Genomic DNA, 26,832 nt, shown 5'->3' on the forward strand with positions numbered 1-26,832 from the left:
AAGCATTCCTCTTTCGAATTAGTCAATGGGTTATCTTAAAATATTCATTTGCGCAGGCGACTTTTTTTGGTGGTTTTCTGGACTATCGCCAAATATATAAACCTTTATTGCTACCCAATTTACCACCCAATTTTTTTAAAAATTTTGTCTATATTAATTCAAGTGTCTAGATTCCAAATATGTAAAAAAAAATATATGTTTATTTAGAGAAAGTACGTTTTTGTGTCTGATTTCGTAACTTAATTAATAGCTAGCACTAATTAATTAGCATATTTGAGGTCCCCCCCAGGAACTTAAATTAAGATTGACACTTAGTTCGTGAAAATCCGATCATTAGAACGAAAGTTATTCAGGGTGATTCGTTTTTTTTTTGCGGACTGTACTATATATGCCTGTACAATACATGAATGTATGTACATACATTGTACATGCATACATTCATTATACATATGTACATTACATTTATGTCTAAATATGTGTACAATGCAATAAATAAAATGCATGTAAGTTAATTTTTAATGACTCAAGCAAGTTAAATGACAAAATCAAACGATATTTAAATTTAGTTTTCAGCTTTAATTGTTCTATATCATTTTGAAATTCTTTGAATAAAAAATTATTTTCAGGTATTTTCATAAAATGTTTGACAATACAGATTTATTCTTTTTATAACATAATACATGATTCATAGAAATTTTTTAAATGGTAAAAAACGGTAAATTTTATGTGTGGAAATAATATTTAGAAATTTAAAATAAAATTATCATTTGCTTTCTAAAAAATATGAGGTCGAGTTTTATATGCCTTAGAATAAATTTTAAAACTAACTTTAATAACTTTACTTATATAAATTCTTTTAATGTATGCACAATGTATGTGTATATCGTAATTACATATATTTAAATGTACGCATGTATTTATACATTACTTGTAATTATGTACATGTATACGTTGTATGTACATGCGTACATTGTACATATAACTATTTTTCTGTACATCCATACATTACATGCGCATAAGTATTAACAAAGTATGTAGTTACACAAGTACATACGTACGTTGTACATAAGTATATACTTTGCGTGCACATATATCGATGTACATATAAATGTGCATGTATACATGTACGCATTTAATATACGCAACTATGCGCACATATTTCACCTTTAAATAACATTTTTACATATTGTACGTAAATACGTACAATTTTATATACATACATACATTGTATATATGTGCTATTATCGTAAATTTATACAATGAATGTACTTAAGTGCATAAAAGTATGCAAAGGCATAAACATTATTTTCATATACGTTCATACATATATTGTCTATTTATACAAAGATACAAAACATTGCCTTTTTGTACAAACTAACATACATGCGTACATGTATCATAAATGCATAATTATATGTACTAAGCATATGCGTATTACATTAAGTATATTACAATATAATTATGAATATTTAACGTACAAACAACGTTTGTGCATACATTGTATATATAGGAATCGCAAATTGTACGTTCACGCGTGCGTACATTCTATGTACATAAAAATATGTAAACTCATGCATACTTACATAATGAATTTGCATACAGTATACAATCGTAATAACTAATAAACGTATAGTTTGATTACAAGTAATCAGAATTACATGTAATCATGATTACATGTAATCATATATTTTGATTACTTGTAATCATAATTACCCGTAATCATTTTCGTTGCGATTACTTGTAATCGCAATTACTTGGAATGATGATTACAAGTAATTGATTGCTGTAATCAATATTGTAATCATGATTACAGCTGTAATCAAAATTTTTTGAAAGTTGTAATCACGATTACAAGTAATTGATTACTGTAATCAACTATGTAATCATGATTACAGCTGTAATCAAACTTTGTAATCATGATTACAAGTAATTGATTACAAGTAATTGATTACTGTAACTGAAAAATGTAATCGATTACATTTTCGCTCTACTCTGATGTAATCAAAAATTTTGATTACTTGTAATCGTGATTACAAGTAATTGATTACTGTAACTGAAAAATGTAATCGATTACATTTTCGCTCTACTCTGATGTAATCAAAAATTTTGATTACTTGTAATCGTGATTACAAGTAATTGATTACTGTAATCGACGGCCAACTCTACCTCAAGATGGAATGGAGTTAACATGTCTTATATACTAGCGAATCGGAATAGATTTTTGTAGTCGTAGTTACACTAGATTGCTCCTTAACTAGGGAGTTCTTACACCCACTCAACCATTACTTTGTTCATTGCATTTAAAATGTTCTTTCAGCGTAAGAGGTGTGCCAGAAAAATTTTATGCCATACACAGAAGACTTTCTAATATTATGTTCATTACTGGGGTGCCCATGTCTAATTTTCTAAGCAGTTTTTCTTTAATTGTTGACGAAATATATATATTTTTTACTTTTTTCTGACTGACGTGAAGACATTGTAGGTAAAATAAAAGCAAATCAACAGATATAACTTAATAACATAAGCTTTATACAAATAACAATGACTCAATTAAAACTTAATAAAAATTAACTTGTAGGGTGACCTGGGGTAATTCCTGATCAAAAAATTCAAACATCTATTTTGTAAGAAAACTATTCAAGATAGAATTATAATATTTACTGGAAGTTTGAGGCTATATGAGATGAGTCCTACGCTACCTTGTTTTGTTTGAAAATCTAATTAGAATTTAAAATATTTTAAATTTTTAGTGATCAGGAATTACCCCTTCTCTTGATCCTTTCTGGGATAATTCCTGATCACTTCTGGGGTAATTACTGATCACCAGTTTTAATCATAAAGGGCTGTTTAAAAATAATTATACAGTGGTAATTAACAAATAAGACATCAAGATCAAACAAATAAACCAAAAATATATGTTTAAGCAGCTAATAAAACGATTTATTTAAAAAGCAAAAATAAAGGTTATCACTTTAAATTTTCCAAAAACCTTTGTATTGTGCCATACATTTTAGGCAAGCAGCCAAACTCATTCTCATGTTCTGAAATGATCAGCAACAGCTATTGGAATAGTATTTTCTAATAAAAAGCTACTAAAAATTACTTCAGCACAATAAACACAGGAAGCATGGTTGCGGCGATCAGAATAAGGGATTGGTTAAAAAGCAAATATATTGCAATTTTATGAAAATTCAGATTTTTTATAAAAATATCAGATTTTCAGATTTAATTTAAAAATTAGGTATAAATCCAAAAAAAATTCAGAACAGTTGGCAGCTATGCTATTAATGTGTTTATAAGTGCACTGCAAGTTAGTGGGAAAGATGAAAATAAAAAAAAGAATAAATTTATGTGAAATGTAGTTTAATCCTTATACGGGAACTTTCGTTAGTCAAGTTCATATTTCAGTAGAGTGGATGTGAATAGCAAAAAAAAAAAAGAATTTTGCCTCCTTTCTTACGACTCTCTGTTAATTGTTCCATGATTGTTTCTCAAGGAATGTATCTTTCAAAACCTATTCAGACATTTCAACGGGTGCCACACTTAACCTTTGTACCTTTTTCATTGCCACAGTATATTCTCTTTTTTTACCGATCTAGTATAAAAGTTTGTTTCTTGGACATTAGAAGAGAAAATTCACTTTTTTGAAACATCTCTCTTCCTGCAATTCAGAGGGTATTCTGTTGATTTATGGGTTCAAAGCATAAATCACCAGTCAAAGAGAACATGTGTCAAAAGACACCTTGTTTTCTCCAAACTTTAAAGCTTATTTTAATTTTTTTGGTTCATAATAGCATTATTCGCATACATTAATGAAGTACGTAACATGCATTAATAGAATCAAATAAATTGATTTCATGATGTATCAGATAAAACAAAATTTGGTTTACATGAAATAGTTATGATAGTCCTGCCAATTTTGCATGGTTCGACTGTATTTTGTCAATTATACATATTATAATGAATATATACATGTTTTACACGTTCATTGATGTCTTCTTGAATTAAGATTGACTTTGACGGTAACAGTTTTATGTTACTCGTGTTGGCATAGCATTTTTATTTGGATTCTGTTGCCCATTATCAGATAAAAGGTAGTGCATTACCTGCCCAACACTAATGTTTTATTAAGGTTAATCCTACACTGCCACTTAAAATCGACAATAATACAAGTGAACTTTGAATTTCATACGGTTGCATTCCGTTTACGGAATCAATTGTAACGAAACAGCTTCCGGGGTCTAACATTTGATACAGATATGCAGTGATTTCAGCATGCAACAGTGTCGCATGATTTCAGCATGCGACAATTAGTTGGAGACCTAAAAAAATCTCCCCACATCCAAATCTGTTCCAAATAATTTTATTTCCCCAATCTAAATAATTTATTCTTAATTTCAAACTTAGCGACAAATTATGTCTTTGTTTTGAAAAAGTGATGAAAATGTAAAGCTTGAATAAAAACAACTATTTTATTGGTTCGGTAATTAGTTTGCAATAATTATCTATGCTACAATTTTCAGTTTATATTAAATACTTTTTATTTAGTATTATTTTTAAATAATATTAAGGGATTACTAATATATTTTATCAGTTTCTTGATTCGTAAATGTATTAAAATAAAAAAAAATTTGACTTCAATTAAATATTTGAATGAAATAAAAATAAAAAACTATTACAGCCTTTGGCAGCCGTCCGAAAAATAATTTGAATGCCTTTTATTTTCATAGCTTTTTACTTTAAAATAGAATTTTGATTAATGGAATAAAATTGCAAGTTTTTCTTAGACATTTAAAAAAAAATATAGGAGGTATATTTAAGGTACTTGATCTGTAACCATAAAATTTGGTCAAAATACATTTAAAAAATTTGCTAATAGATATCAAAAGCTTCTAAATGTACATACATAGAAAATAAAGTACATAATCATACATACAATATAATACTAAATACAGTTTGATTGGATAAACGACGTACGAAGTACGTGTTTTTCTTACTGTAATAACGTAAAGCAACCCAGAAAGCAACAAATAGTAATAAATAAAACATTAGAATTATTTTAGCTTTATTATTTGTATATCTAACAGTTTTGTGCATGATTTCGAGTGTTGTTTAGTACTGATTTATAATTTTTTTCAGTTAATAATAAATGTAATTCTTAGATCCGAGAGGAAACTTTCTTATAATTCAAGAATTATAAACAAAACATCCAACAACAAATTGTAAAGTTTTTTTAAGCTCTGTCTATTAACGCATTAGTATAAATTAATCTTTCACTTTGTATGTGATAGAGAGACAAGATAAAGTAGCGAAACGTGTGGGTTTCTCGACGTACTTACATACATATTCAAACGAATTGTGTCAGAGAAAGAAAAAAAAGAGTTGGAAAAAAATTTAATGAAAATCAAAGATAGATTTCAAAGAAAGAAAACTGTACAAGGCACAATATTAAGGGGGAAGAATAAATCTTGGTAGGAGAGAAAATGTATACTCACCTTGATGTCAACAAACGTCAAGTCGTCGCTTAGTTACGGGGAAAATGGCATTTAACTCCAAGAGCAACGGTTGCTAACGCATTATTCAGAAGCCTGCGAGGTTTTCAGTAGGAGGGGCCAAATGATAAAAACGTCATGATTACGTCATGGTATGCTGGCATTGCTTTTTCTATGTTATTAAATTTCAAAGTGGCCGAATCACGCTATCTGGCTTTCACCAGTTGAAAATGTAAACTTGCAATGAAAAAAAATAATCAATTGTGAAATAAACTAATAATTTTCAGTATATTTAATCTAAACATTCTTTTTCTTTGCTCTTCTTTCCAAAAGTTACCTTATTTACCTTATGCTACAACAGTTAAGAGGGCGCTGCTATATCACGATTGTTGTTGTCAATTTACGTCCAAACTAGAGCTACACAATGGGCTATTGGCGACAGTCTGGGAAACATCCCAGAGGATGATCCGAAGACATGCCATCACAATTTTGATCCTCTGCGGAGGAGATGGCACCCCCGCTTCGGTAGCCCGACGACCTGCGCGCGAAGTCGAGCACTTTACGGTAGAACAGTTTAACGAGGACCAATACCGCACACCCTCGGTCCCTACGCAGACTGATCCAAGTTGTCATCCACCCGCACACTGACCGTAGCCAGTGATGCGTGACTTCGGTGATCTGCTGGGAACCGAGTCTTAACGATCAGTCCACTGCTGGACTGCTATACCACGAAAGAAACTTTTCATCGCAAATTCTCTTTCACCTCCATAAGCTATTTAAAATCTAGAAAAAGTGACATCAAACCTGCAAAAAGCCATGAAGTGGGGGGGGGGATGTTAAAAATATCAAAATGTGAGTCTAATGAGCCCAATTTTCGAGGATAGGCAGATACTTTATTTACGTTACACTAGAGCTGCACAGTGGGCTATTGGCGACGATCTAGGAAACATCTCTGAGATTGATCCGAAAACATATGCCATCACAAAATTTGTGATGGCAACATTCTCAATTTCAGCATAGATCTGAAGGGGAAGGAAATTTTCTCCAGATCCCTATAAGGTACAGCTCAACGATCAACCACAAGACAATCAATTCCACTGATTTACTGCCACTTTAAATTTGGCAAATGAGAAAAAAATTCTTAGATTTGCTCCACAAAAAGATTACCCAAATATTTTAATATGTTTTATATTTCATGAATTTAATTCGATTCAGGAAAGTTTTCTTTATTTGTCTGAAATATTGAGGGGTCCATGCTTTGAAGTAATTATGGAGGTGAAACAGCGATGAAAAGTTTCTCCCACTGTACTTATAAGGGCAAAGAACGAAATAACTTTATCTTAAAATATACCATCTTTATCGGATTCTCAAAGATTTATCCCCACCTCTTCATGAAGATTTTTATTACATAGATTTTTATTCTCAAAGATACTATTTTGTCTTACTGTTGGAAATTAAGTACCTCTTCAGGGCTCCCTCCCTATTTCTTTTTTTTACAAGAAAATTTTCCCCCTTACTTCTCAGTACGATTTCCCACCATCCTAAGCGGCGCATTGTAACTCCTCATTGCGATGTAAACTCTTTTCTCATCGTGTCATCTTTGCTCATTTGTTTTAAATGCACCTTTTTTTTTATGTCTCCAACATGAAAATAACTTTTTCAAGACTCATAATTACAAGGTAAGCAATGGTGTAAAGCATATTGCTATCATTCATGCTTTTATACAGAGTAGGGCCCCTGAATTAAAAAGCTGACCGGTCAGCCATTTCGGAGAAAAACTTTTACCGGTGAGGAAGAGCCACTTAACCACTTAACGCTACAGACAATGATAACTCTACAAACAACGATAACGTAAGAAAAACGAGTTCACTTACATCGATTTACACTCTTTTCCGAAATTTTTTTTGTCCACTTGAATAAATTCATTACAAAATTTATTATTACTGTTATTTAAAATTAAAGTATTATTACTAGATGGAAACAGTCACATTTTTGGTTCTTTAATAATTACAAAAATAAAATAAAACACAAATCCTGGTTTTGGATAACGAATCCATTTCAGTCTTTTTGGAATTTTCTCCACTTTTCAGTTGTATAGGAATGTACTATGCTATTTTCTTAGTCCCGCAGTGGACTGATCTTTAAGACACGGTTCCCAGCTGATCACAATAGTCAAGCATCACTGGCTGTGGTCAGTGTTACCACTTGGATCAGTCTGCGTAGGGACCGAGGGTGTGCGGCATTCGTCCTCGTTAAACTGTTCTACCGTAAAGTGCTCGACTTCGCGCGCAGGTCGTTGGGCAACCGAAGCGGGGATGCCATCCCCTCTGCAGAGGATCAAAATTGTGATGGCATGTCTTCGGATCATCCTCAAGGATGTTTCCCAGACCGTCGCCAATAGCCCATTGTTTTCAGCTCTAGTGCGACGTAAATCAACTACAACAACAACAATTCGCAACACTCGAATACGCCATCTGGGGAGAGACCGGTTTCATGCCTTTAGCCCTTCTCCCTTCCCTCTCCTCCTCTTTTCAGTTGTATAGTAATGTACTACGATATTTTCCCCTTTCTTAATATTTTTCCTTTTTATTCAATAAAAATATTTTTTAAAATTTCCATGATACTTTTCTTCAGAACTATGTTTAATGCAGTTTTCAGTTCCATATAGTTTTTCAAGTTAAAAGATTTTAATCTATATGAAAATCAAGAGAGAAACTAGCGTACTTCCTCCCTCTATGACTTTCCACACGCTAATGGGGAAAGCATGTGAAGTGTTGCCATAGGAAAAGAGTTCTGCTCTACGCCACCTGCAGCCCATTTCGATCGCCAATCAAAATTAATCTGTAGGAAAATTCTATCTAGTTCAGCCATGTTTCGGAAGGAAAAAAATCGATTCAACTTTTTTGTTACTTAACGAACGTTAAATTTGGCAATGGATTTAAACTTTGAGTGAACCCTTAACGTTTGTGTCAGGAAAACAAACAGACCTAGCTACTTGATTGAATGACATGAATGTAGTTTATGATTCCGTTCTTGAAGTTTATAATAATGGATTTTTCTAGTGATCATTCTTCTAACTATTCGACTGCTATTGATGCAGCATTTCAATGTATAACTTCAAGTCACTCTAATTCTCACAACTTATCTGAACTTCCATGGGACAGATTTTCACGATGGGTTTATTGTATATGTGTAGTAACTTTCGATTTAGAACTCGGACAGGCAATGGAAGTATGTTCTAATAAATTTACGTACTGTTAAAGAAAAAAAATGGAAATAATATCTGGGCAGTAATGTAGCCTCATGAAAAATAATAACGAAACAACGTCATGAATTTTAAAATAAAAACAATTAGGACTTTTTACATTGGTAAAAAGTCTTAATTACTTTTGAAAATCATGCTATTTTAAATATATTTATCACCTACAAATTATGTCAATAAACTAAAAACCCCCGTACCATGATCAGCAGCAGAATAATCTCCAAGTCTCTGCAACTTAAAGACAACAGCCCGCGAGAAACTAAAAAAAGAATCTCAGAGGGGACCATCTAAGCATACTAGTGGCCTTTCCCAGACTAACATATGCAAGTTTTTTATGTACATATATATATATATATATTTGCAAGTTTAAAATCCATTTGACACTATGGCACAACAGATCAGGATATTAATATAATCCCCTTCAACAAAATTGCATCTGGCCTGCAACAAAAATTTAGAAAAGGCTATTTTCTTGTGAGAATGAAACACCACTATGTTAATGATTCTTTTTTAATTATTTTATTATTTCCAGCTATAAGTGATATTTATTAGGTAATTTTTTCTGAAAAACAGGGTTAGAGAAGGTGGGTTAGAGAATTTGAAATGAATTTGATTGCAAGAAAGCGTGGGAGTGGGAAAAATTCCAGCTGCGTTGACCATTCTTTGGTGTAATATTAAGCATGAAAAAATAAATAAAAAGCAGTAGTAACAAGTAGAAAAAATAAGGATGAAATTTCCAGTGGGGCTTCTAAAAAGCAAAATTTTCTAAAGGAAAAACAAAAAACTAATACTATATAGGTACGCAAAATTACGGTACTTCTAAATTAAGTCAAAAATAAAACAAAGTTAGACACATATTCAAACATGTGATCATTATTCTAATTTTCTTTACATGCAGGGAAAACTAAAATGTCATTTCTGACTCAAATATTTTGATATCAGAATGTTTCTCTAGAAATGTCATGACAGTGAGAACCAGGGACATTTTCTGAAACAGTTTTTAATATTGAAAAATAAAAGTTTTTATTTGTTAATGCAGTATTTTGTTTGGTTTCAGATGGTGTATCCTGCTCATGTAAAATTAACAGAAAAAGAGGTATTGCCCTTATTGTTTGAATCTTAAATAGTTAAGAGACTGTATAATTAATGTTTCTATAATATTTAATAAACTCTTTTTTTTTCTATTTAACTTTTCTTTTAATCAAAAATATATTTTGTGTAACATATAATAAATTGGTGACATTCTGTTTCATTTATCATGATTTAAAAATCAGTTGAGTTTGAATTTGTAATGTTCCTGTATGCTGTTGTATTTTTACGAAAGTAGCATTTTCAAACATTTGAATTATTAATTATTTTTCAAATAATTAAATAAAATATTTAGCTAATATACGAATTTTAAAGTAATTGCCTAACTTTACATTTAATATTGTTAGGGTAGAAAATATGTGGAGATGTGACTTTTCACGTCTCTACACTGACTGAGGGTAATAAACCTAAAAATAATAATTATTACCTCAATTCAAAGGTTTTTAATTATCGGATTTTTTCCACTTTTTCATGGAATTTCACTTTTTCCAATTAAATGAAAAAAAAAAAAAAAAATTCTGACTTTAAAAAAAAAAAGCGCTTTTGAATTCACAATTGTATTCACAAGATCACATAGTGTAATTTGTATTTTCAAGATTTAAAATTACGCTTATATTGTTGTGATTTAAAATTACCGACCACAACTCGCATTTCCGTGATCCAAAATCACGTGGAGGTTCTTATGTACACAACATCTTCCTACGGATATCTTTCCTATGTTTTCTTCTTCTCAAATTTCAGTTATTTTTAGATTATGTAAAATTTGTTTATATTGTTTGTGGAAATGACTCTTAATACAACTTCAATGCTTCATACCCAGTTAATTTATCATTGGACAAATAAGAGACCACATCACTTTTTATAAAAGGTGATACAATCCCTTTTTAAATTATAATTATTTGTGTCATTTAATTTCAGGGTGTGTAGCGTTTTTTAAAAGTGTTTAAAGGTGCTTATTTTCGTTTTCTTAAAAGCCCTTAGAGGTGCATTTTTCATTGGGTGTTTTTAAAAAGTACTTAATTTCCTCTTTTTCAAAATGAGATTTTTACTTTACCATGTTGATTTTCACTACGCATTATGCAAAAAGACACGGTTCACATTGTTCTATTCAACGTTTTAACAATTCATTCAACCCCAATCTAATTTGGCGTATGTCTGTCCATTGCGTATGAAAACACCATTCGTTTTACATGATTCAAAATTTCATGATTTTTGACAATTGTCAAAAACAGTGCGAATTGTTTTTTTGACATCGCAGTTAAACAAGATAAAACCGTCAATTGTCAAACACTTTTAAGCCCTGCCTTGTCATGATATTTTTTTAAAGCTTGCTTAAAAATATTTTTGAGTGCTTGAAAAGTGCTTAAAAGGTACTTATTTTTTGTTGTATAATTTGGCTCCGCCCCCTGAATTTACAATTTGAAAAAACTAATTTTTCAATTGTTAAACACTTTTAAGCCCTTCCTTGTTATGATATTTTTTTAAAAGTGCTTAAAAATATTTTTGAGTGCTTAAAAGGTGCTTATTTTTTGTTGTATAATTTGGCTACGCACCCTGAATTTACAATTTAAAAAAACTAATTTTTCAATTGTCAAACACTTTTAAGCCCTTCCTTGTTATGATATTTTTTTAAAAGTGCTTAAAAATATTTTTGAGTGCTTAAAAGGTGCTTATTTTTTGTTGTATAATTTAGCTACGCACCCTGAATTTACAATTTAAAAAAACTATTTTTTTTTGTGCCTGAATTTGAAAGAAATGTCTAATTTAAGTGGACTGTAGCATTTTCTTGATGAAAACTACAGTAGAGAACCATTTATCCGGTATCCAGATAACCGGGAAAAATTTTGCTCTATTTTCCCGCCATTTTAAACTAGAAAGATTTTAAACTAGAACGAAAAACGCGGAAATTGAACTCATCATTGAAGTTGAGTAGAGGAAAATATAAGCAGGGGTCTGTCTAGGTTTTTCTGAGAGGTACCTATTTTGTGAAAATTTAGACATAATTTGTGAAAAATTAAAAGTTATATTTAAAAATCAACACAAAAATATGGTAAAAATGTGGATTTATCGTTTCTTAAGGGATACAAAAATAAAATTTTGAGAAAAAGTATTTTGTGAAACTACCGTTTTTCCTAAAGTTGAATTTGTGAAGGTACCGCTAAACGGTAGTAAATTCGGCCTGGACAGACCCCTGATAAGGAAGGGAATTTTTTTTCCCCGTTTACCTAGAGAAACGTCATTTTCTCCGTGACCTTGAAGGCAGGGAAGGGAGGAATGTTTTATTTTTTCCTTTAGGCCGTCAATCAAACTCAAGGGTGTGGCATGCTGATTTCGTTTTCTGCTTGATTTACGAGGGGGGTGGGGAAAATGCATTGCATGCATATCAGTGAACAGAAAAAGAAAAGAGAAAAATATATTTATTTGACATCGACTAATAGAAATAAAATCTTTTTCTTTTGAATAAATTCTTATTCTTTGGAAGGGCAGTATCAATTGCAAGTTTTTCTTGGTGTGGAATCACATCTGTAATTAAAAATCTTGTTTTTATCAACAAAAAAAAAATAAAATAAGAGAATTGTTTATTAATTTAAACATAGGATTGTTTTATGAAGCAGATTGCAGTTTTGTTTTTCTGATTCCACTACGTTTGATTTTTTTTCTTTTCGCAATAAATTTCACACTCAATAAATTAATTCTTTTTATTCATAAATTTTATCATTAGTTTTTTTTTTTTTTTTTTTTTGAATTCTGTTGATCTTGCCTTGTGCCGAGTTTTAATATTTATGCTAGTGCCTTTTTGAACTATCTCTTCGGTTCGATAATTTTCAGGTGTTTTTATTTAGATTAATAAGTTTTCCTTTTATTTTATCGTTTCCCCCCGTATAATTAGGTATGAAATATATTGCTTTATTTAGTCATTGGTTTTGTTTATATTATTTAATTTAGGAATTGTAATTATTTTTAAAAAATAAATATGAAAATTTTGTATTTTTTAAACTTGATTTTCTTGTCTAAACTTGCAAATTTTTTTATTCTTTTAAATGATGTATTTCTACCATTTTTTTTTTCTTTTTAAAGTTAGGAGTACCTTTCTTTTTTCTCTTACTTTATGCATTACACTTTTTCCTTGTACTTCGGGTTCGATAAAACATCGATTAACGACACTTTTTGGTCGATCCAGAAAACCGGGAAATTCGGATATCCGGGATAGCGATGGTCCCGAGCATCCCGGATAATTGGTTCTCTACTGTACTACCAAATAATTCCTTACTCATCCTCCTGCAAAGGAAATATACGTCCCCTAATTCTGCCCGATGGGAAAACTCTCTTTCATATGTCTCAGTGAATCAGAATAAAAATAAATACCATAAAATGAGAATATATATATGTTTACATATATGTGTGTGTATATATATATATATATATACAGTCGAACCCCGCTATAGTGAACCGTCTGTGGACTCAGGAATGTGTCCACTATAACCGATGGTTCACTATATCCAAATTTTTTGAAGAATATTTTTTGCATAAGACAAATGAATGATTGAAAATTGGCTTTGCAATTTTGCATAAGTTATTTAAAAAATTATTAACTAATTAACAGATAATAAAGCAAAAATTGATGGAAAAGTAATTACGTCGCTAAATATTAGTTTTATTTTCACTTTTTATGAAAAAAATTTGTGATTTTTGATTGATCATAATTTGATTTTAAATTGAGTTCATCAATTTTCTTATCTACAATGTGCAAAGAATGCAAGATTTATACATTTTGAACAAGATTTCGAACCATCTTAACAAAGCATCTTCTACGTTTTCTCTTTCAGCTCCACGCAGTTTTTTCGATGAAACCATGTTTTTGTCGTATGCCGCAAGAATTGCACTTCGATTTTTCCAAATGTTTGAAACTGTAGATTTTGACAAGGAAAATTCCTTACACAGTGTCGATTGATTGGTTCCATCATCAATACGCTTTACAATTTTAACTTTGTCCTCTATCGAAAACGCTTTTCTCTTTAGAGAATTTGCCATTTTCACTGCTTTTGAAATAAAAATCTTGTCTCAAATAGATAACGTAAGAATACGAAGAGAGCAGCTGTAGAATGAGTTAAATTGTTCCCCTTCTTGATTGTCAAGGGGTGATTTGTAAAGAATATGGTTTGAAAAGATAAGAAAATTCCAAAAATTCAGCAGGTGGCCAAGTTAACTAGTTCTAGAGCAAGCTTGGGGAAAAGAGATAAAGCGAAGCTTGTCAGGGAGGGGGGAGTATGAGATAAATGATCTGTTTGACATTTATTACAGTATAGTTAAAAGTGATAAGCATAAAGGAGAGTAATATGACACATTTTATAGGAATGCATTCATTTTCAGTCCCAACACCTACAAGTTTAAAGATGGAGGACTGAAAAAGATATTTAAAGAAATGAAATTTGAGTCCACTATAACCGAGTTTCCAAGTTCTAAGCTGTTCACTATAATCGTTAAAAATAACATTATTTAAATAGGAATACGGACGGGACCGCTAAAAAAGTTCACTACATCCAAGTGTTCACTATATCCCAGGTTCACTATAGCGTGGTTCGACTGTATATATATATATATGCATGCGCAAGCATAAACATATAGGGGAGAGAGCCCCATTGATAAGAGCTGCTCTTTTCATTACTATTTAACCTTTTACAGAAAGCAAGTATATGTTACATGGCCTTTCCAGACTCGAATTCCGGTTGCATGGGAAATACACAGTTTTACTTCCGCATGAGGCAGTGTCCCGTTAGACGACCCAACCTTCAAGTTCATGAAGATTTTAACAAATCTTGTATGGTGCCCCTTCAGGTATGTGTCATAATTGCTTGAGTACAATAATTGGTATTTTTTAATGTCTTAACTTATATTTTTTAAAATTGTAGATAGATTTTTGTCATTATCTGGGGTTTGTGTATTTTCGACAAGTGAAAGACAAGAGTCTTCCGAGAGGTTACTTTCAGAAAGTGAGTCTTATTTTGCATTTGCTTATTTGCAAGTCATTAAAGGTTTGAATTAAATATTTACATATCTTTTTAGTCTATGGTATTGTTAACAAAGCTTCCACTTGTCTCTTTGTTTACCGAAGTTTTAGGAAAAATTGCACCCTCTTTCTTTTCAAATGGTGAACCATGTCTTGAATCAGGTTTGTTTGCTCATTTTACTTTGTTTTTATATTCATTTTATAATTTTGTGTAATGAAAAGTTTCTACTAAGATTTCTCATTTAGATATCTGTAAACTGAACAAAGTAAAGTAAATATTAAAAATTTTTATATTCTTTCAGCAACAAGAAATTTTAGTTTCAAATTTTTTTTTTTCTCAGTGCAAACAATAAATTTTTGTAAAAAATGGATGTGCATTTTCTGTGAATGTAGGAAGTTCCTGTTGCATTGTTTTAAAAGGCCTATTGCAGATGCTGGAACTAGCTTCGGTTCCGTTTTTCGATCTTTATTTGTATCACTTAGCATTCCTTTTGGTTCATCAATCGTTTCTTGAAACATTATAATCAACTGATGCATAAATATAAAATGTGATGTTTCAGGTGTTTTCCCCAAATTGAAATTTTCGCCTTTTTTTTTAAAAACTTCTTAATCATTATTATCAGGAGGTAATTTTTTTTTGTTTGTCTCAAATTTAAGTTAACTCTTTCCTTTTTTTCTCCTTCAAATGTCTGTAAAATTTCAGAACAATAGGTATGAGAATCTGTTGGTTTCAATAACACTCCAGGAAGATTTTATTAACATTGGGACTTGTGGTTGGTGACAGAACCATTAAAACTAGATCATATAATACGAGACTCACCTTTTAAAAGGCTCCTTTTAACATTGTAATTTTTCACTCACACATTCACAATATTTCACGATTAATTGTAAATACAATTCACAATATTTGTATTTACAATTAATCGAATTCTTGATTGCAATTTTGTGAGATTCAGATAATTTGGTTAATAATAATAATAATAATAATATATATATATATATATATATATTTACACAAGGGCTGTTCAGAAAATATCAAGACTGAATTTATTATGCAGAAACATACATACATAAACAGGTTTTCAGTCAATCTCCTTCAAAATATGCTCCATTAGCAGTAACACACTTAGCCCAACGATGTTTCCAGTCCTTGAAATCTTTGACTCAGACTTAGGCAGGGGTCTATCCAGGCTGAATTTACTACCATTTAGCGGTACCTTCACAAATTCAATTTTAGGAAAAACGGTAGTTTCACAAAATACTTTTTCTTAAAATTTCATTTTTGTATCCCCTAAGAAACGATAAATCCATATTTTTGTGTTGATTTATTAATATAATTTTTAATTTTTCACAAATTACGTCTAAATTTTCACAAAATAGGTACCTGTCAGAAAAACCTAGACGGACCCCTGTTAGGTATGGCCTGAAGCTGCTGCGTCGAATTCTGTTTTATGGTTTCAATGTGCAGAAACCGGCGTTCTTAATCTCGGGAAAGAGGAAGAAATCTGGAGGTGACATGTCCGGCGAGTAAGGAGGATGTGCTACTTGAATTGTTCCCTGGTGTGCGCTGGGGTTCCGTCATGATGAAGCATCCAGCGAGAGGACGCCACAACACCGGTCGTTTCCCTGCGAACAACCTCTCTTAATCTCCTCATGACGTCCAAGTAGAATTCCTTGTTCACTGTCTGGCCCTGGGGAGTGTACTCATGACGTACAATTCCATCTGCATCGAAAAACACAATCAACATGACTTTGATCGCACCTGCCGTGCTTTCTTTCGCCGAGGAGAACCGGGGCTTTTCCATTGTGACGACTGCTGCTTTGTTCTGGGATCATATCCGTCTATCCACGACTCATCCCCAGTGATGATGATCTTCATGAACTCCGGATCGTCGCTTGCACTTCGAAACAAATCAGATGATATTTCCAGTCATTGGAATTGCTGATCCTCAGTGAGGAGATGCGGCACAAGCTTTGCAGACACTCGGCGCATGTTCAAGTCCTTTCTCAAAATTTCATCGCATGATCCTATGAAAACGCCACACTCCTGTGCAATTTCTCAGACTGTTAAACGACAATCAGAACGCACCATAGCCTGCACTTATGCAATCTTGTCCTAATTGCGAGAGGTGGATGGGCGTCCAAAACGGGGATCACTATCCACTGATTTACGACGCTCGTTGAATTGCCGAAACCACTCGAAAACTCGACAGGGTGACCACCCACCTGGAAAACCTTGAAACCTTGAAAACCTGGAATTATCAGGGAATTTTTTTATACTGGAAAAAACCTGGAAATATCAGGGAAATTTGGATAAAAACCTGGAAAAATCAGGGAATTTTAAAGAAAAGCTGGAAATTTTTTCTTGGATAATTTTTTTAATTTCACTAATTTAAATTATTTACTAATTTTCTTAATTTAAATTATTTCATCCATTATACCTACTTTTTTAGACGGAAATGTATCGTTAAACAGTTGAAATATCATTAACTTAACAATACTTTGTCTGCATCAAAATTTGCTCCATTACAGCTCTGTCAAACTAGAATACCACATAAAATTCTCCCACGGTTTGCTAAACGAATGCAGAAACCTTTGACCGCTGTGGGACTGTGCAATTTAGGAAAGATTCTGGTGGAGATGGAAAAGGGGATTAGGATATTAGCCTCTGTTTTTAAATTCTGTCCTTGGGCTGAATCCATTTATGGCTCAAGTTTGTTCCAATACTTTGGTGGTAATTTTTTTTTTCTATTTTGACAAAATGTTTTTGTATTTTTAACTTTATAAAATTCTCCAAAAATTGTTGGTCATAATTTAATAATAATAGATTTTATATTGCACTCTTTTTCTGAAAGCTTTTCTACTCCCATTCAAAGAAATCTGTAAATTATTTTTTCTCAGCAAACCAACCAATCACACATTTTTTTACAATCGCTAACAGCAATGTTTGTCGATAAATCGTTACAATTGTTGCATTAAGCTAATTTTTTTCTATTTCATTTTAACCTTTTATAACATATTTTAAAAAAATGTTTTTTTTTTAAAGAACCAACTATATATTAATATTTAATTTTACTCTTTTGTTGGTCAATATAGGATTTTTGATTCAAAATTTTCCTCTAAAACATTTGAAAATTAAATAAAAAATCTTGCCAAATTGCCAAAATAAATTATTTTTCTCAAGGTGATATGTTAAAAAAATAACATTTTGAATAAAATATTTTATAATATCGACTCTTTTCTTGTACACATCCTACATTTTATAAGAAAAAAGAAACAAAAACCTGGAAATTTTATGATTTTTATCTGGAAAACCTGGAAAAATCAGGAAAATTTGAAATCTGATTTGAGTGGCCACCCTGCTCGAGCACGACTCATCGCCTCATCTCCAAATGCTATTTTCATCATCTCATAGGTTTCGGTGTCCGTTTTACCGAGCTTGAAGCAAAAATTGATACAGATTCCCTGCTCCGCGTTTTCACACATTTTTTGTTTTCGACGAACGCTCGCAAACACTCCACATGAAAGAAGTCAGTGTGACTGAACAGCGCGCTGTACAGACCTGCCGATTTTTGTGAGACGAGGTGAAATATGCGTGTGCATGATGGGCACACTCCCACCGCTAGGGGTTTTCTGGAATTTATAGAATACATTCTGTCTCGATAGTTTCTGAACAGACCTCGTGTATATATGCATACACATATAGTCGGACCTCTATTTAATGAAGTTGCTAAATCCCAATAAAAGGATCTTTATATGGAAAATTCGTTAAATAGAAAATCACCATTCACACAAACGCAAAACAGGTTTTAAATTCATTAACACTGGGAAAAAATTAAAGCAGCAATTCATACACCTTCATCTTGTAAATTATTATCTACTATCGAATTGTTTCAAATGATTTTAACTTTTCATCCTATGAAGGTTTGGTGATTTCTTCATCATTTCTGTCTTCATCTTTTTGATCTTCGCATTTTATTAATGTATTGTTTTTATTTTTGCACTGTCCAATTCGATTCAGTTAATGTTCCTGTGGTTGCGGCTTCAGAATCAATAGAAAAAAAAATCAATTATCAGTACAAAATCATTAATTTCGTGGTTCTCTTTTAGCTGTACCCAAAATTTTTTTTTTCTTCTGAAGGAGTATCGTCCTCCTCTCTTTCCAAATTCTTTGAGCTGACAAAGAATTCAGCTTTAGACATACCAAAACGAATAGTATGGTCTGTAACAACATAGTGCCATGCTTTGGAAATTTCTGTAATGCTTTCTCGTTAATTGATTTTTGGCATGGATTCCTGTATGAAATGCAAACAAATAGGATTCCTCAAAAATATTATTTTTTTCACAATTGAGAAATTTGCTACATGGAAGTTTGTTAAATAGAAATTGAACTATATATATGCATATATACGTATATTCTTACATATATCGGGAGAGGTCACTGGAATTGAGGTATTCTCTCTTCTTGTCTGATTCCTGAATACTCAGAAATATTTTGACTATTTCATGAAGGTTGTTACGATTGAATGGCTAGACTGGTAAAATGCTTGAAATCACAAACTCTGCAGACTTTAGAAATAGAAAAAAAAAGAAATTTCAGTAAGAAAAATAGATTTTTGTGTCATATATGTTGAAAGTTAAGAATAATAGCAAATATATATATATATCTATATATAAGTTCAAAATGAAGAATAAAACAAAGAAAAATTATAGACATATGAAAAAAAAGGGGTGGGGGAAATAATAAGTAAAAAAAATAACAAACAACAATTTAAAAAAAAGAGAAAAAAGAAAAGGATTAAATTTTATTTAAAAAACCGGAAGAAAAAAGATATAATCTTTTCTTTCCGATTTTATATCTTTATAGAAAAGATTATATCTTTTTTTCCGTTTTTTTTTTCCTTCCGGTTTTTTAAATAAAATTTCATCCTTTTTTTTTGTTTTTAAACTGTGGTTTGTTATTTTTTTTACTTATTATTTCCCCCCTTTTTTTTCTTCATATGTCTATAATTTTTCTTTGTTTTATTCTTCATTTTGAACTTATCTAATGAGTTCTGTTTACTTGCAGTTAGGCGCGGTAAATGAAACTTATTGTTTTTCTTAACTTTCTTCGTGTTTTCTTGTATTTATTTATTTATTATATATATATATACAGTGAAACCTGTTATGGACACTCCTGCAAAACGGACGCCTCTCAATACAGACATATTTTTAATTCCCCGGGAATCTTCTATGAATAAACCATTACGCACATTCTCCGCAAAGCGGACACTCCCGTAACCGGACGCGGACAGTCATTCTGGTCCTGAAACGTTGTTTTTTATCTCTACAAACCGGACACTACTTTTTCTAAATAAATTGCAAGCTAAAAATATGCAACTTTTCACCATTTTTAAAGCATGTAAAAAAAACTTTTTGCCTTATCCATAACTAAAAATATTGTTAAGCTATTTCACCACCGAAAAATCAATCTTTCTCCTGTCACCTTGCCTTATCTTTGTAAAGAAAGCAGAGAAAATGGTACTGCACTCCTGAAATTATTCTGACATCGGCATCTTTTGATCTTTTCATCTGGACCACACAGGTTATGAGACCCCTCAAGTTGAAATGACTTCTTCCCCATTGAAAATTTCTTTAATTTTCTTATCAATTTGAAGACTGTATTTAACACAACTGGGGTAAAAAAAAGAGAACAGAAGTATAATCTTTGAGGTGTTTATATAAATGAAACATTTATTCAGACACTTGATAGCTGGTCAATAGTGAATAATCATCTCCATAGGTCCTCATGACTTACAGGCAGTACGCTCCTATTTGTTATCATATGTCTAACTTGAGTATCTATGCTAATAAAAAAATTATATTTATTTATCTGTAGCTACATCCAGAATTATGTATTTATATCAAACTTCTTTATATATTCTTTTTTATCTTCCTTATTGTTTAATTAAATATTTTTGTAGATATTAACAGTATCCTTTTAGATATTATATAATTATTTCTACATCTTTGAGAATATTCTGAAAAAAATTTACGGTGTTAAATTTCGTTATTAGGGTACCTTTCCCGTAAACGGACAACTCTCATAAACGGACAACTCTCATAAACAGACAACTCTCATAAACGGACAAATTTTTTGGTCCCATGAATGTCCGCTTAACGGAGGTTTCACTGTATATATATATATATATATATATATACAGTACGACCTCGAAAATTCGGACTTCTGTAATCCGGAAATCTCTAAAATCCGGACTCTTACATCCAATTCCTCACAAAAAAGTTTCCAAAAAAACAAACAAAAAAAACTCTAAAGTAAAAATCTGAATGCAAAAGCACAAAACCACATCTCTACTCCAACAATGAAGCAGTAGATGAAGAGGTAGGGCTGGGGAGTGAATGAAAGCTCATAGCTGATAAGGAATTTCCAGTCATTCTTATCAGCTCTGTATAGATAACAAAGAATACAAAGGGGATTCCCCTCTATTTTCTTCAATATATAGGGGATTCCCCTCTATGTTCTTCCATAGATAAGGCTTGTGGGAAGAGGAATTCTTTTACCACCTTGCTTTTCCCCCTTTGTGAAGAAAGAAAACTGGTTCTTTCTTAACCTTGAAGCTTAGGAGGTGGGGACAAGTTCTTTCAACCCCCAACAAAAAAGGATAAGTATTAGCTGGTACAGTTTAGTCTAGAAGCATCTGTTTCAGTTATAAGTTGAAATTCAGCTAGCGTTTAAAGCCTATATTTTTAGTTTTAATTGCTAATATTATGTTATCTAAATGATCGATTACGGGGGGAAATGATGGGGAGAGTTTGATTTTTAATGTCTCTTATTTATTATTTAAAGTGTATATTTATGTTAAGTTATAACATAAATATTGACGTCGGAGGTCTATGCACGCCCGTTTAATCGCGAGATCGGCCTGGCGAATTCGAAACTTTGATAATTCTATCATTTTAAGTAAGGTATCTAAAATCCGGACCTTCCAAACCCCCCAGCAGTCCGGATTTTCGAGGTTGCACTGTATATATATATATATATATAAATTTAAAGGCCATCAATTAAATTATGTTTAAAACTTTCATAGATTTTTTATTTTGTTTATTTTTGGTACTTTTAAGTTTCATTTTAATTTATGACAACTAATTGTAAATATTTTGATTCAGCTTGCCATGATATTGACCAATGGCCACATCCTGCACCCGGTTTACCACTTAGTCTTCCCTTGATGGGTAATGTCTTGCAAGTGAGTTTTTTTTTAAAACTTGAACTTGATATGGAATGTTTTTATGTCAGAACTGTTGCTATGTGATCCTAATTTTAGATTTTATATCTAGTACAGAAGGGAACCGATTATCCGGAACGATCGGGACCATCGCTATTCAGAATAACTTATTTTTCCGGTTTTCTGAATCGCTACAAAAAGCCGTTTTTTTTATTGTTAAACCTAACTAAAAAAAAATATATTTGGAAACAATCTTCAAAAGAAAAAATGATGAAGTGATTATTTCCAAAACTATGGTAAGGTAAACATCTTTCAAGAAAGAAAGAAAAATCCTAAAATCTTCTGAGGAAAAAAAATAAATTTTTGTTTTAAAAATGGCGTTAAAATTTATCAAATTTCGTTCCGGTTTTTTGGTTTTCTGATTTCCGGATAACAGAAGAACCATCTCAGTAATGAATAGTGTTTTCAATATAAATGTAAACAACAACAATTTCGAGCTCTTGACTAGTTTTGCTTCCAGTTAGAAAGTATACAGCTGCTTACTATGGCTTATCCCGTGAGGCAATATATTTAAACAGATAATCTTAGTTTTAATAAAAGAAATAAATTATGTAATTTCTGAGCTCAAATCTGCTGTATCCATAAGATATTTAATGATATTAAGTAATTCTAGTGAGTTTGATTTGAAAATTTGTTTTAGTTATTTAGAGATGTATTGTTAAAAAACATGGTTGCTAGATTTTGAAAGAACTCTCATTTTTGTCTGTTCTAATTTGACCACTTTTTACTTGTTTATTACTGAGTGCAAGACATGCACTGTCACACGTTAGCATATTAAGTTCATTTTACAAATTATCATTTAGGATTAAGTTTCAAAGTTGGTAACAAGTGTTTTAGAGCAATTCTTGAAATGACTTCTTTTAAACACAAATACTACTCAAGAGAGTCTCACAAACATCACGTGTTGTGATGGCTTCACAAAAAACATTAACCTAGCAGTCAAGAGCTTGCAGCTAGTGTATCATTCATAAATGAAATGGAATAACTATAAAAATTGAAATTTCATTAGATTTTGTTAAGACAACTCAAATACAAAAGAATTAACCTTTCTTTTAATGAAGGTCTATATACCTAGTAGAATTGATGCATCATCTCCCATCTCCAGAGATGAAGAATCTGAAGAAAACACGGTAAGTTATTGGATTGTTTTCTTTAATTATTGTAAATTCATTTTATCAAAAAGTATCTATAAAACTTTTTTAATCTTTTATCATAATTTTTAATATATAAAGATACAGAAATAGTTATTTTAAATTTCATTAACTTATAATAAGTTAAATTACTTTCAAGTTTTTGTTCTTCAGCGGGCAACAAAACTGATAATTTTGCTCTAAAGTTCACATTTGTCTGTGCTAATCATTTAGAAAAGACAGTTACTTAATTTTGGTTTAAATTTTAAGGATTTTATTTTTAAGCTTTGTTTAAAAGGCAGATTTATAAAATTACTCGCTTGCTTTTTCTTATAAGAATTACATTTAGTTATGTAATAACTATTTTCTAAGGAGTAAAAAATAAGTTAAAAATTACAAATATCATATTACAAATTTCAGTCTTTTCCTTAATATTTTCTTAGTTACAACTCCACAGGGAGAACCTGGAAAAATAAAGGGAATTTAAAAATCACCTAAAATAACAGGGAATTTTGAGTTTTTTCCTACAAACTGGGAAAATGCAGGGAATTTTATTTCTTATTTTCCTCTTTTAAAAGTGTTGACCACTCAAAGTGCCATGTAAGGCAGTAGTAGGACATGTAAGGATGATATTTCAGCTATACTAAACTATTTCATTTACTATAGCATTATTTGTTTTGAGTATGTTGTACCCTTATTCTTTAAGTTTTTCCTGCAATTGAAACTAGTATAGTTAGCCTAATATAGCTCACTCAAGAGCACAGTTATTGTGTGTTAACCCACTGGCGATTAAGCAAATGGGCAAAATTGGGAGAACATTTCTCCCCAATACACTATTTCCCTATCTAATAACATGGGAAAAGTGGTTTTTCTATGCAGGTTAGAATATGACTTTTTACATGTAGAACAATCAGTGGGTTAATATATTGTGTATAATATGTGCAAAGAAAACACCCTATGACCCTATTTTATTAGATTACTAGTTAGAAATTAAAAACATAAAATATCAAGAACAATTTACTATTGTTATTCATATTTTGTGTTTTTAAGTTTAAACTGACCAAAATGCTTATGCACTACCAGGCCAAAATGCTTATGATCAAATCTCGTATTTCTACACCTTTATGTTCTTTCGACAAAAACTACAATTATTATTTTGCCCTCCTAATATTCATTTTTAACCCCACTTCAAAAGACGTCTGGTTCAACACCAATGATTGAATTAAAAATTTTATGAGGTGCAATTGGAAAATAGTAAATACAATTAAAAAATATATTTTCATTCATTAAACTGTATTTTTAAGCACATCCAAAACAATTTTCAATCTCTTGAAACAAAAGCCAGTCTTGTTCTCTTCTAAAAAATTAAAATTCACATTCTCGATATGGGCATTACATATCATTTATCTTGCTTTTGTTCAGTCATCTTCACTTTTTTTTTTTAAAATCGGGATTCTCGCATTTTTAAGTTTGGCAAATACATGGTTAGGATATATTAAAAAAATGCATGTCCTGGTATAGTATATAATACATTTTGTGCAGTGAAATCTCAATTCAGTTCAAAAATATGCCGTATCCTGAAGATTCTTGAAAATATACCACTAGATTGTTGCTTATGAAATTGTTCGCATTACCTAAGAATTGATTATTTAGTTTAGACTAGTTATTTTGTTGATGCATTTTATCACACAATCAGAGGGTAGTTCTTTCGATGGTATACACTAGTATCCGGGCACCCTGTGATATGGTGCTTCCTGATTAACGCAATGTTGGCCCTCCCCCCCTATTTTCATCGAAGACAGCCTTCTGAGTGGAAAACCAATTTTTGATAACCACAGCTGTGAGGATGGCTATGTAACCTGCTCCAGGATGCGTAGCGCTTTTAAAAAGTGCTTAAAAGTGCTTATTTTTGATTTTTGTTTTTTAAGAAGCCTTAAAGGTGCTTTTTTCATTGGGTGTTTTTAAAAAGTGCTTAATTTCCCTTTTTTCAGAATGAAATTTTTCCTTAACTATGTTGATTTTCGGTTCGAATTATGCAAAAAGACGCGGTTCACATTGTTCTATTCATTGTTTTCACAATTCATTCAACCCCAATCTATTTCGGCGTATTGTCAGTCCGTAGCGTATGAAAACGCCATTCGTTTTACATGATTCAAAATTTCATGATTTTTGACAATTGTCAAAAACAATGCTAAGGTTTTTTTTTTTTTTTTTTTTTGACATGACGATTAAAACAAGATAAAACTGTCAATTGTCGAGAACTTTAAAACCCTGCCTAGTTATATTTTTTTAAAGTGCTTAAAAGTATTTTTTGATTGCTTGAAAAGTGCTTAAAAGGTGTTTATTTTTTGTTGTTTAATTTGGCTACGCACCCTGTGCTCTCTAATTCCTCTCAAAGTTGTTCTGAGAAGGCAGTTTTTGAATGTGAAAGCCTCGATGTGTGAATGGAAGTGCAGCCACACACATCTCCCACCCACATTATTTTATGCCCCCCATAACAACCAGATACTTTTGACCAGATAATTATAGTCTGGCCAATGTTAAAATGTCAACACAAATATTATTTTGTATTAAATGATAACATGGTGCATAGCGTTTTTAAGAAGTGCTCAATTTTCCCTATCAAAAATGAGATTCTTTTTTGTTATCATGTCCATTTTCGTTACGTATTATGCAAAAGCGTGCTTTTCACATTGTTCTGTTCAGCCTTTTCACAGTTCAATCAACCGCAATCCGTTTCGGCGTACCGTCGCTCCGTAGCATACGAAAGAGCCAATCATTGTGCGTGATGAAATACTTGCGAGTCCGGATGTGCATCTACCGAGCCGCTTTCGACGAGATACTTACACTCTCGTATGCAACTATGCTGCATTTTGCAAGATATTCTCAATTTCAGACGTCATTTTCCGTCCTCTGAAATCGGATCAAAAAATCTTTAGATCTTTTTGTGTTGGCTAATGTAAGTTTTTTTTTGGAACTAATATAGTTACTCTAATATATCTCATTCAAGAGCAGAATAATTGTTTCTTCTTAATATATTGTGTATGATAAGTACAGGGAAAACACAGGGGATTTTTTTTTCAGATTTGAGAGGCAACCCTGTAAAGTTTCCTTTACTCCATCACAAAATGTTTCTTATTTGAAAAATGACCCTCATGTATATTATATACACATATGCAATAGAGTCCCGATTACCCGAGTTAATGTGGACCGTGGCTATCTCGGATAACCGAAAAACCCAGTTAAAGCAAAGAGTATAAAAAAGGAAGAAGTGGATATAAATGTAATATATTTAAAAAATACAAAATTTATACAAGTACACCTCATACAATTCATATTATAATTAAAAAGCTTGATTAAAAACTCTTAAAGAGCATATTTTAGGAGAATGAAAGAGTTTTTACTTAAAAAAAGTCCTTGATCTTTTTTGTTTTACACTACTTTGGCGCTTTTTTGCGGCAATGTTTCACTATTTTTTTAGGGATAGCAGGAATGCTGGTGTTGCCTCTTCTTGTTGTTCTATTGCACGTTTGATAGTTTTTAATCCATGTGTATGAGAGATTTT

The 26,832-nt window shown here is 31.4% G+C and overlaps 2 protein-coding genes across 8 annotated transcripts in view; one reads left to right on the plus strand and one right to left on the minus strand.

Moving 5' to 3' along the window:
• LOC107445531 (DNA-binding protein RFX2) overlaps positions 1-5,636 on the minus strand; it is a 77,947-nt gene extending 72,311 nt beyond the window's left edge. For 2 of the 4 annotated variants that reach the window (XM_087152573.1, XM_087152574.1), the window contains exon 1: positions 5,496-5,624. The gene's annotated coding sequence lies outside the window, so the exon portion shown is untranslated. Of the gene's footprint in view, positions 1-5,495 lie in introns of all 4 variants that reach the window. The other 2 variants (XM_043055531.3, XM_087152575.1) reach the window with 2 other exon arrangements.
• Positions 5,637-8,382: 2,746 nt separating this feature from the next.
• The window catches only part of LOC107455735 (protein DENND6A), a 72,913-nt gene continuing 54,463 nt past the window's right edge, over positions 8,383-26,832 (plus strand). Inside the window, exons 1-7 of one of the 4 annotated variants that reach the window (XM_016073413.3) lie at positions 8,383-8,723; positions 9,812-9,850; positions 14,527-14,679; positions 14,754-14,834; positions 14,908-15,013; positions 22,019-22,098; positions 23,199-23,267. In XM_016073413.3, the coding sequence (XP_015928899.1) occupies positions 8,514-8,723; positions 9,812-9,850; positions 14,527-14,679; positions 14,754-14,834; positions 14,908-15,013; positions 22,019-22,098; positions 23,199-23,267 (738 nt within the window). In that variant the 5' untranslated portion in view covers positions 8,383-8,513. The remainder of the gene's footprint in view (positions 8,724-9,811; positions 9,851-14,526; positions 14,680-14,753; positions 14,835-14,907; positions 15,014-22,018; positions 22,099-23,198; positions 23,268-26,832) is intronic. The other 3 variants (XM_087152577.1, XM_043055283.3, XM_043055284.3) reach the window with 3 other exon arrangements.

The sequence above is a fragment of the Parasteatoda tepidariorum genome, chromosome 1 (genome assembly GCF_982258835.1).
Source record: "Parasteatoda tepidariorum strain Cologne lab strain chromosome 1, Ptep-v5.0, whole genome shotgun sequence".
Lineage (NCBI taxonomy): Eukaryota > Metazoa > Arthropoda > Arachnida > Araneae > Theridiidae > Parasteatoda > Parasteatoda tepidariorum.